At 44.2% G+C, this 11,965-nt stretch overlaps 2 protein-coding genes across 2 annotated transcripts; one reads left to right on the top strand and one right to left on the bottom strand.

Moving 5' to 3' along the window:
- Nucleotides 1–570: 570 nt before the first annotated feature.
- On the bottom strand, nucleotides 571–5,932 carry SEC61B (SEC61 translocon subunit beta). The gene is made up of 4 exons (XM_082283208.1): nucleotides 5,841–5,932; nucleotides 5,642–5,739; nucleotides 4,880–4,981; nucleotides 571–888 (listed from the first exon to the last, which is right to left on the bottom strand). Exons 1-4 carry the CDS (start codon nucleotides 5,841–5,843, stop codon nucleotides 801–803), a joined length of 291 nt encoding a protein of 96 aa, XP_082139334.1. The 5' UTR covers nucleotides 5,844–5,932; the 3' UTR covers nucleotides 571–800.
- Nucleotides 5,933–6,244: 312 nt separating this feature from the next.
- ALG2 (ALG2 alpha-1,3/1,6-mannosyltransferase) lies at nucleotides 6,245–9,364 on the top strand (the record flags this gene model as incomplete). The annotated part of the gene is made up of 2 exons (XM_082297266.1): nucleotides 6,245–6,574; nucleotides 8,462–9,364. 2 exons carry the CDS (start codon nucleotides 6,245–6,247, stop codon nucleotides 9,362–9,364), a joined length of 1,233 nt encoding a protein of 410 aa, XP_082153392.1.
- Nucleotides 9,365–11,965: the final 2,601 nt, after the last annotated feature.

The raw sequence follows: 11,965 nt of genomic DNA on the forward strand, positions 1-11,965 counted from the left end.
ATCCTAAGTTGGAAGGGACCCACAAGGATCACTGAAGTCCAATTCCTGGCCCTGCACAGGACAGTCCCAAGAATCACACCATGTGACTGAGGGTGAAAAATGTCTTTGACAGCTGTGCAATTATTCTTTTTAAAATCAGTTAGGTACCAGTTCATGTTGTTCCTCAAGTGCAGTTTGAAAAAACAAGCATACTTATATATCTTTTATGTATAATGAGCACTGAGTAAAGCTTAACTTGCATTAAGGAAATAAATTAAATAAATACAGCTATATTTCTGGAGTTAACAGAAGAACATAACCACCTCAGCACCAGTACCTCGGTTTTATTTCAACAAGGACGTTGGTTACCTTCTCATGTTTGAGAACCTGATTTTGTCTCTTCCATCCACAAAAAAAGATCTTCTAGCATAAAATTACATAGCAATGTAGAGATGGGAGAATCTGGTCTGAACTGTCAAATAGCGTTTACTCAGAAATATGATTATATACGAAAAGCACAAGTATCATGTGTTAGCTGTGGTATGCTGGAAGAGGAAAAAATACAGTTAAGACTCTTTCTATTTCCATATACAACTTTTATTGCAATACCTGTATTCTAAGTGTACAGATACAAATATAAAATGACCCATGACGGGCTTTAAAGCTGCCCAAGTAGCGAATTGAGAAATTAATTCGGTATTATAGCCAAAGTTGACAGGACTTCAACAGGTGATAGGAAGCTTCCCCAGTCTCTCTCCAAGAACAACCAGGATCCACCATAGTTTTGGTCCAAGATGTATGCTTTAAGTTGGCAGCTGAGTCTAGGAACGAGTGTATTTGCCCCAGATGTGCAGCATAAACACAGAAGCAATAAAAAGAAGACTCATGACCAAAACTGGAACAGGTCCACTAAAAATAAAGAGAAAATACATTAACATAAAAAAGAAGCCTGTCTTGCACAAAGGCCAGTCATTATCAGCCAAGTGAGCTTATCAGCTCATAAGAAATCATACAAGAAAACTCCCCTTCCCACAGAAATACCTTAAAGCCCATAGAAATGAGATAGCCATCTCTATCAAAAACTGCTGCTGCTGCCACTGTTTTTAAAGACAGTTCTACACACCCTAAATGTACATTAAAAAGCACAAGAGAGTAACAAAAACCTCACTTGTTTAAAAAGCCATTAATGGTTCATTATTATGCATCACTGTTTTCACAGTCTCTGGAAAAATATCCTCTGTGTTTACAACTCAGATAGCCACCTGAGCAGAGATGCAGTCCGATGCAAAAACCAACAGAGTCCTCTAGCGGCTACTAAAATTTTGGCATAAAATTCTCATTAGCTGTTTTATTTTAGGGCTTTTATTTCATTTGAAAACAATGGCAGCAGTGGGTGAGAGGACTTCTGCTTTCTTGAAAAACATACACCAAGTGGCAAAGCTCCATCATTAAATCTTTACCTCAAATAGTATTTTTTTTCCTTGTTACTTTTATAGATTGTTTAGAAATTGTATAGTTATGTTTTAAAAAACCAGATTAATCTTAGGGTGCATGCTGATAGCTTCAATCAGCTGTTTCATGCTGTTCTGAGATACAACAATTACATGACTACACACACTCAACACTCCTTCATACCACTCACTTCATACAACAATCTCATTTCTGATTTTCAACATGCCATTGGGAAATCTGTTATCCAGCCTGTGTTACCCTCCAGGGTACTGATTATAAGCATGTAAATGCTACCTGAATACAAAGGAAAAAAAAGGAAACTGAAAAGGGATTCAAAGAGTTTACTGTCATATTTTTCTACAAGATCATGATCCACATACTTCAAATGTTCACAACTGTAATCTTACATTGAGTTTTAAACCTCAATTATTATCTATCATACTTATTTTGGTATGGAGAACCCTGAACACAGACATAAAGCATTTAGCAAATAAGCCAATAACAAAATAAACAAAGTCCACATACATGGTGACTACATAAGCAACCCCTTCAAGGGCTATCTTTCACTAAGCAATAGAATGCAATTCTCAAACCCCAGCATTTTATATATATTTATACATATAAATATATATATATTTCCTTTATAATTTATATTTATTTTTATATATTTATGCATGTAAGTTTAAATGCTACATAGTATAAATCATAATTATATTAGGTGCAGAAAGTCCTCACACTGTACCTGAATTACTATTTAATTTGTTTGAGCCTTTAGCAGTAGGAATAGGTAAGCTGCGCTCTGCCAAAGACATTCGGGAACAAAGGAGCACCACTAATCAGAACAGAACTACATGGAAATAAACAGTGGGGACTGACTGTATATTCAGTGTGTTTTTTAAACATGCAGATGACATTGAACCCCTAGAGAATAATCAGCTCTCCAATTCTGACACATATATCTCATTTGCCCCAGTCCCAAAGAGAAAACCTGTTGAAACTCTGCGATTCTCCTCCACACACCTGAATCTTCTCAGCCCACCACAAAAAAATAAATGGATTCAGACACCTCTAACGATTTGGTACTGTGCATTCTCAGAATGTCTGTCATAAGGCTGCACATTGGGCACAAGCCAAATTTGACTGACTTTCTACCCACAGGAAACGCTGCCTATAGCTATTTAAGCAGGAAAGCTCAAGACAAGATACAGGAACCACAGCTACCAAGTGACCCAAAAAGAGGAAAAGTTTGGTTTAGTTTTCTTTTCAAAGCATGTAATCGCCAAGCTTTAAAGAGAAAAAATACCATATCCCACGCTCAACCAAATCCCCCACAATTCCCTTTTGCTAATAGTTGTTTTTAAAGGCATACACATCTTGAAGCATCTTGTAATGCAAATAAAGGAACTTACTTGAGGGGAACCAACTTGCCTATTCAACACATTTATTATTTTGGATGTTGAATACAGATACAAAATACCTAAAGCATCAACATAATTCTACACAACATAAAAATACAAAAACTTTTTTATCTGGAGCAGAATTCCCCTCATTGTAGCCAGTATGAATTAGCCTGTCTTCAGGTGGTTTTATGTATTTTTCATAGCAATTTTTAAGAGCTTGCATTTTAAACAATATGAAAAAACGCCAAAAAAGCCCACCCACCACCACTACCAGGCTAAGCTTTCACATTGCTTTATGCAGCAGTGATCACAACCACTTCTAAAAACAGTTTCAGCTGAAGCACTTCACCGAGGCAATCACAAACCCTCGATAACCCATTCTCACTTTAAAGTCTACTAAACACGACAAAGATAATAACAATTGGTTGCTATAGAAAAAAAAAATTTAGAAAAATACATGGAAAGCTGTAAGCAAGAAAGTTGCTTATTGCCATGGCTCAGAAAATGTTATATCTATTGTGGAGTGATTCGTAAAAGCAACTCACTTTTACAGATTTGATTCTTCCATTAAAAGCCTGAGCATACAGTTACCCAAAGTAGCTTCAAAAAAACACTCCCAGTATTCCAAACCTTAAAACTGGGAACCACTGTGTTGCCACATAAATAGATGGGAAAATCTCTTTACTGATCTGCTTGCACTGAAGATAAGAACTAAATGGCCATTCAGCACCAAAAGTGAAATCAAAGGATTCACAAGGAAACCTAGCAAAATTGTTAAAGCTTGTATCACAAGTCTATTAAAAAAAAAATCCTAACGCCCTTCTGGTTTTTATTGTTTGGCTTAACTGAATTTTTTAATTGAACTTTAGTAGACCAAACAACAGAGAAAACAGTTGCCCTGCCTATCTGCACAGATTTGCTCTAGAACACTATTGCTGCTTATTGTCTTTTTTTTTGCCTTGTCTTCTTTCCGCACTCAGAATGGAGTAAGCAAGGCTGAACTACACTACTTTAGTGGTTTGCTGGATACATTTTGTTTTTTGAAGTGTCAAGCACATATGAAAATGAAAACACATAAGACAACTTCAAAGGAAGGATTACTCATGGAACAATCACTAAGCAGCATATAACCAGCCCCTCCCCAAGCGTTCTGTTTCTGCAGCCAGCAGCAGCCCTCTTAAAGAACTCCAAAAGAAAATATTAATAGATTTGAGAAAAAAACCCAAGCAACAGGGTCAGCCCTGAGCACCTCAAGACTTTTCAACCCAGTAAGAACAAGAGGTCACGAACTGTAATTCTACAATAAGCACGAATTCCTACTTGGGATATAACTTAGGAGGCACTCATCAGCTGAAATACACCTTCCACCTTTGTTACCCAAGTATTGGGCTGCAAAGTTTGTTTGGGAAAGTCATCCAAATTACTCAAACTGGTCAAAAAAGTAAAAACTTAGGCTCTCTTTATAGTTTAAGGGATATTACTAGGTATTTGACCATAATCTTAGAATACTCATCTTGTAAAAACGGAGATAGACAAGGTACTGGCATGCTATTTGGCAGGGAAGTTCAGCTAAAGTAATTTATCTGCAGCTTTTTAATAAAAACACCAGAGATTATGCAAGCATATGGTATATCAGTTATATTGTATTTTCAAGGGGTGCACAGGGTCACAACACAGCTACTGTAAAACAAACCCCAAAATTTTTACTTAAAAGAGAATGAAAGCATGACCATAGATGCCTAAATTCACTGAGGCAAGTGATGTTTCTCAACTTCAAAGTGATGCTCAGAGTCTTCCAAGACCACTTAGGGTAAGCTTTGGCAATTACAAAATATAACTTGTACCTACCTTCTAAAAACCATTGTAACATTAAAAACTACTTCTCTGGGGTTACAGATTAAATATGTCATCCCAGCCATCAACTCAGCAAGTTTTCCCATGCACACCAGAACACTGAGAATTTATTATTAATTCAAAGACTGCAAGACTACATAAGCAAGGGAACTCTACAGCTCCCAAGCCTGCCACTACCCATTAATCCAACTTACACTTTGAGCCCTGGAGAGTCCTCAGTGTAGAACCGCCACATCCCACCAGTCCCTGTGGACGTGGCACGGCCTGCACTCCTTGTCCCGCAGCTGGCATTTTTCCTTTAATGGACAACAGAAGGAAACAAAGACCGAACAACACGTTAGTACTCCATTAGCTTCTAGGACCAAACAGCCCAAAAGACTCGGCAGAAACAATACACTTCACAGAATCAATTACGTTGTTAAAGACCTGAGTCCAACCTGTGACCCAACACCACCGTGTCAACCAGACCATAGCACAAAGTGCCACAGTCTTTCCTTAAACACCTCCAGAGACGGTGACTCCACCACCTCACTGGGCAGTCCATTTCAATGTCTAATTGCCCCTTCTGTGAAGAAATTCTTCCTGATGTTCAAGCTAAACATCCCCTACCACAGCTTAAGACTTGTGCTCTCCTATCCTGTCACTAGTTGCCTGGGAGAAGAGAATGACCCTCTCACCTGGGTACACTCTCCTTTCAGGTAGTTGTAGAGAGTGAAAAGGTTTATCCCTGAGCCTCCTCTTCTCCAGGCTAAACACCCCCATTTCCCTCAGCCGCTCCTCACAGCACTTGTGCTCCAGACCCTTCCCCAGCTCCGTTGCCCTTCTCTGGACTCGCATCAGTCTGTGCTGCCACGTCAGCAGAAGGCATCGGCCCGGGCGGCGGGGGCAGCCCGGCAAGCAGAAGGCACGACGGAGGCAAGAGCTGCCACCACGAGGGAGCCACGGCGGGCACCCACCTCTGCCGGACGGTGGATCCCGCGGCGCGGGGAGCCACAGCCTTGCTAGGGGAGCGGCCGGAGGAGCCGACGCTGGTGGCGCTGGGGTTGGGCCCGGGCTGCGGAGAGAGGAGAGAAGCGGGAGGGGGTGAGAGACGGCGGGCACTGCCGGCAGGGAAGGGCCGCCTCAGCCGCCCCCCCGCCCCGGGCAGCCCCTCACCATGGCGGCGGCGCTGGCTGGAGCTCGGCGTGGTTTCACACACGCTCCGCTACAGCCGCTTCGGCCACGTCCCTGCCTGCATCAGGCTCCGCCCCCGCGACGCGCATCCCGGGACCACGCGGCTTCCCAGGATAATGCCTGAGCAACACCAGCCCCTTGTCGCTACACCCCTCGCTCGGCGGCCGCTTTCCGAGACCGCTGCCGCCCGTGACACCTCGGTCGCGCCCCCTCCTTGCGCAGCGGCCGGGCCGGCGCGGGGCCGCGGGGAACGACGCGTCGGGCAGCGCCGGGGCCGCCCGGCGGGCGGGGCGGGCGGGAAGGCCCGGCAGGAAGGGAAGCAAGGCTGACGTGTCCCGCCGGGGCTGCCGGGCTGCGCATGCGCCCCCGTCCCCGCGGCCGCCGTCATGGAGGAGGAGGAGGCGGGAGGAGGGGGTCCGTCCGTGCTGTTCCTGCACCCGGACCTGGGCCTGGGCGGCGCGGAGCGGCTGGTGGTGGACGCGGCGCTGGCGCTGCGGGCGCGGGGCTGCCGGGTGCAGATCTGGACGGCGCACTACGACCCCGGGCGGTGCTTCGCGGAGACGCGCGGGCTGGCGGTGCGGCGGGCGGGCGGGTGGCTCCCGCGCAGCCTGTGCGGCCGCGGGCACGCCCTGTGCGCGGCCCTGCGCATGGCCTTCGTGGCGCTCTACGTGCTGCTGCTCAGCGGCGAGACCTTCGACGCCTTCGTGTGCGACCAGGTGCGGGGACGGACATGGACATGGGAGCAGGAGCGCCGCTGCTGCCGCTGCCCCGACGGGAGGCGGGGAGGCTGTGGGCTGCTTTTCACTGAATCACAGAATTCTTAGGGTTGGAAGGGGCCTCTGGTGATCATCTGCTCCGAATCCGCTGCCAAAGCAAGGTCACCTAGAGCAAGTGACACAGGAACGCGTCCAGGTGGGTTTGGGATGTCTCCAGAGAGGGAGACTCCACGACCTCCCTGGGCAGTCTTTTCCAGTGCTCTGTCACTCAGTGTAAAGAAGTTCTTCATGTAGATGTAGAAGTTCTTGTGTTCTCGTTTACGGCCGCTGCTCCTCATCCTGTCAGTGGGCACAGCTAAAAAGAGTCTGGCACCATCCCCTTGACAGCCACCTTTGAGATATTTATATGAATTAATAAGATCCCCTTCCAGTCTTCTCTTCCCTAAACTAAACTGGCCCAGTTCCTGCAGTCTCTCATAAGATAGATGCTCCAGAGCCCTGGAGTATCAAATCCCCACAAAATCTGATTCATTATGTGGAGTTCAACAAGCCAATAATGATACACCCAAGAGAGAAACATCAATTGTTCATTTCAGAGCTGTGCAAGCCTGGCTGCTCCTTGGTGTTCGACAAATCAAGGACACCCCATCAGGCTTTCTGTACCATCTTTTATACACATAAATTCAGAGTTAGTAACTTTCCAAGTGCAGCGTCTCATTATGTTATGATTGGTTAATAATTTCCAGAGAAGGGTAGTGAAGCTGGGGGAGGATCTGGAGCACAAATCTTATGAGGAGCAGCTGGGGGATCTGGGGTGTTTAGCTGGGAGAAAAGGAGGCTTGGAGTCACCTTATCACCCTCTACATCTGTGTGAAAGGATGTTCTAGCAGGTGGGGGGGGTTGGCCTTCCTGACAGCTAGTGACAGGACAAGAGAACATAGTCTTAAGCTGCACCGGGGGAGATTCAGCTTGGACATTAGGAAGAATTTCTTCAGAGAGAGTGTTTATACATTGGAATGGACTGCCCAAGGAGGTGATGAAGTCACCATCCCTGGATATATTTAAGGACTGGACATGGCACTTTATGCCATGGTCTAGTTGACAGGGTAGTGGTGAGTTATCGTTTGGACTCAATGATCTCAGAGATCTTTTCCAACCTAATTGATTCTGTCATTCTATACAAGTTGCATAACCCAGTTCACTTCTACACGTGCTCAGGGAAACAGTCTTCACCTGAGCAGGGGTATTTCTGACCTGTAGGTGTGTTTTCTAGTGTTATAATGAACACAGTTTAGCTATACGATACATGGACCTGGAGTATTTTGTGAAGTTAGCAGTGTATACATAGACAAAAATCAACATCTTGATTTACTGCGTCCTTAAGGCTTGTTAGTTCCAGGATGTTGTTGACTAAGGAATGCTAGCTGCTGCCTGGTCCTCTGATTGGGTGTCCTTTCTTGCTGATTAGGCTTGAAAGTATACAGAGAATATCCTGAATTACAATAATCTTGATGTATTCCACATCAGTTTTGCAATTTCTCTCTTACATTCTGGAGCAGCTGGAGGGAAAGGATTCCACTGCCGCTTGGGCTCTGCTCCCAGCACCCGTGGTAGTGGCAGGAGGAGGTGGTTGGAGAAGTCTTGGGGCATGATGGGGCTTAGGTGGGGAGTAGGGTGCTTTATTCAGGGAGAAATTATAGGGCCACAACAAGGGGTCCTGGATGAGGGAGTACAACTTGATGTGCTTGTGGAGGGGAGAAGGGAGAAGGCACTTGGCTTGCAAAGCACTCAGTCCCAGAGCATGGGTTTGAAATCACACGTACACACTGGTGGCACTGTCACAAATAATTAACCTCTCCTATTGTCCCCTCTCTCCGGTTGCACTAGGTGTCTGCCTGCATTCCTGTACTTAGACTGGCCAGAACCCGTAAGAAGGTTTTGTTTTACTGTCACTTTCCTGATCAACTTCTGACCAAGAGAGAATCTTTCCTAAAGCGCCTCTACAGATGGCCACTTGACTGGCTGGAAGAGTACACGACTGGCATGGCAGACTGTATCGTTGTGAACAGCAAGTTTACTGCCAGCGTGTTCAAAGACACGTTTAAGTCCCTATCTCATATAAATCCAGATGTCCTCTACCCATCGCTCAACATCAGTAGCTTTGAAGAAATTGTTCCTGCAGACATAGCTGACCTGATACCAAAAAAGAAAAAGTTCTTGTTTCTTTCCATTAATAGGTATGAGAGGAAAAAGAATTTAGCATTGGCTCTCGAAGCTTTGCACGAACTTCGAGGGAGGCTTGATTCTCATGAGTGGGATGAAGTTCACCTGGTTATGGCAGGTGGTTATGATAAGCGAGTTCTGGAGAATGTGGAGCACTATGAAGAGCTGAGGAGACTTGCAGCCAAACTTAGTGTTAATGACCATGTGACTTTTCTGAGATCATTCTCAGATGAACAGAAAATATCTCTTTTTAGTAACTCTGTATGTGTGCTTTATACACCAAGCAATGAACATTTTGGCATTGTCCCTTTGGAGGCAATGTATATGAGATGTCCAGTTATAGCAGTTAATTCAGGTGGTCCTTTAGAATCAATCTTGCATAATGTTACAGGATTTTTGTGTGATCCTCTGCCAACCCAATTCGCTGACTCCATGGAAAAAATTGTGCGAGATCCTCTCTTAAAGGACACAATGGGAGCAGCTGGGAGAGTGAGAGTTAAGGAAAAATTTTCTTCAGAAGCTTTCTCAGAACAGCTGTACCAATACATACGCAGATTAACAGAATAAAATTATGTTCCTATATTTTCCAACATTGTGTCTCTCATTTGTGTAGGGGACCAGTATTCATTGTGACTGATGAAGAACCAGGGATATCTGAATGTCCTTGTTTTGCTTCTTGTGCTGCCTTATGTCACTTGGCACAAAGAAGCAAAACATTTCCCATGTGTCATTAGAAGGTTAAAATTTTCATGTGGTAGACTGATCTGCCACTGCAGGACTTCTTTTGTGTACTATGCCTTGGAGAAAGTTAAATGACAGTTTCTAGGAAAATTACTGCATGTTTTTCTTTAATACTGTATGGTATGGCTGATTGAATTTAAAAGATGTGGATCTGTCCAGATAAGACACGCACATCTTCAGGTATTTAAAATGGCCATCAGTAATTTTTAAGCAAAGGAGCTATCTCAGCTGAAGTATGGAGAGAATTGTACAGTCCAACCAAGTGCATATTTAAAAAACACGGTGCTGTTAGGCATATGAATGGTATGGTTTTAAAATGAGTGACCTTTCACTGTGCTTGTCCAGTTGCATCGTGTAGTCCCACTGGGTGTCAAAAAAGCATAGAGGTATGTGAGCAGGAAGAAGTGAGACTAGAATAACACCAAGGATATCAGCCTACCTCAGACAAAAATGTTAGTGGTGAAATCTATGTTTCTTCATTACCTGCAGTGCTTGAAGATCCAATTTTACTTTGGGAATTTCTGGTTTGTAGATCCTGAAATAATATTCCCTATATTTAACATTTCATTCTAAATGATAGCACACTTTTTATAAAGGTCTTAATCTGGACCAGGCAAAAAAGACATTTTAATTTGCTTAATTCAGTGGTAACTTCATGTTCTAATGCAGTGAGTGCACATATGACAGTAATGTGATTTTTTTTTTTCAAGCTGGTCTGGGGCAAGGCATATGTTTTTTGTTCATCTACCTCTCCTTTAGTGCATCTCTATTAGTTAGTTGTTCTGTTTGGTTATAACACACATAATCCATACAGTTAAATTTTAAGGGTGAAAATAGATTGAGTAGCTACAAATTCTTCATTCTTTGAAATCCAGTGTTATCTATAAAATGCAGTTTGTAATGTGGTAGGAAATACAATTTATATCTGAATTCTGCAATTTCTATTCAAAATAATTTCAGGCATTTCCACATTAGCACTTCACAAGAGAGAGACCATTCTTTCTGTTGCTTAGGATCAAAACCCAGGTCACAGTATACTTACAAGGCTTTTATTTGAAATAAAACAAAAATCCACAAAGTTTGTCCTTGCCTTTAATCAGGAAGTTGGAATACTCAATTCTTATTCATTATGGAGTGAGAGCAGGTGGTCTCACAGGCCCTATTTCCTGCATTTCTGCTCCTTTCCCACCCTTAAAAGTTTTCCTAAATCTTTGTGCAACTTTTTCATCATGGGCGTAGGAATGGATGACTGAAGGACCAGAAAAGACAGTGAAATCAATCTGTGGTCAGATTAACACTCTCAAGACACATTTGGCCTGGGTTTTATGTTCCAGTTAGAAGGTACAAGGTGGTTGGGGCCAGTTCCTGTGCTTGGTTAGTCTGTGTTACATTCTCCTCTCTCAGTTGCCCTGCAGTTAACCTGGAGCCTAAGAGACACATTGTTGTACACTCACCAGCATGGCTGCAGGGGTAGCTCCTTTTCTGCTCCAGCCTTGGCCTCCAGTCCGTTCCTGAGCTGTGTTGCTGGCAGGCGTGTACCTGGTCCTATATCCTGCAGCTTCTGTTCCCTGAATTTCATGGATTCCACTTGGACCTGACCTGCCATCTCACGTTTCTGGTGATCACTGTGACTGTCAACAGCTGCTACTGTCACCAGGCTGCCCTGCTTGGGTACTGTGTCCTGGTCAGTGAGGTCGCTGTCCTGTGATGTGATCTCCCATGGCTTTTCACTGTCATCCCTTGCAGAGCAGCCCCAGCCCTGCTGCTTCATGGCAGGTGGGTTGGACCACCTCAAGCCCAAGGCTGTTACAGAGCCTGGTCTTCAGGCTCCCCATCAGCTGCAGATTAGCCTCAGATTCCTGCAGGAAGCTGTGGTCAATGTGTAGAAGTGCAGCACAGCACTGTAGGCTGCTTCAAGATCTCTTGCTTCCCATCTTGAGAAACCTGATCTAGTAAGAGATATTCCTGCCCATGGAAGGGAGGCTCGATGACATGGTCTTTAAAGGTCCCTTCCAACCCAAACCATTCTGTGGTTTTATGGTCTTCCAGAGCCATTCAGTGGAGATTGCACAATTATATTAGGGTTTATTAGTAAAATATGGCTAATCTTTACAGCCTATCCATGTACCATATATCCCAAGGGACATCAGATGATCAACAGCAGTAATATCCCAGAACAACCTGGATTGTGGCCATGTGGGACACAATGGCCCTGTGATCCAAAACCAGATGACTTAGTTCATTTAAACAGTTTGCAGTGGCCAAGCACTGGAGTGCTGGAGCTCCATCGGGCGAAATAGTTGGTCACTAAATACTCAAATCAGTTGACTCTGGAAACTGAGTGTGAAGAGCAAGCCCATTTAAAGTCTATGTCTGTCTGTGACACCCACAAAATGAGCTGGGTAGGACTCGCCTACCCCAGAACCT

The sequence above is a fragment of the Coloeus monedula genome (assembly GCF_965178545.1).
Source record: "Coloeus monedula genome assembly, chromosome: 1".
Classification (NCBI taxonomy): domain Eukaryota; kingdom Metazoa; phylum Chordata; class Aves; order Passeriformes; family Corvidae; genus Coloeus; species Coloeus monedula.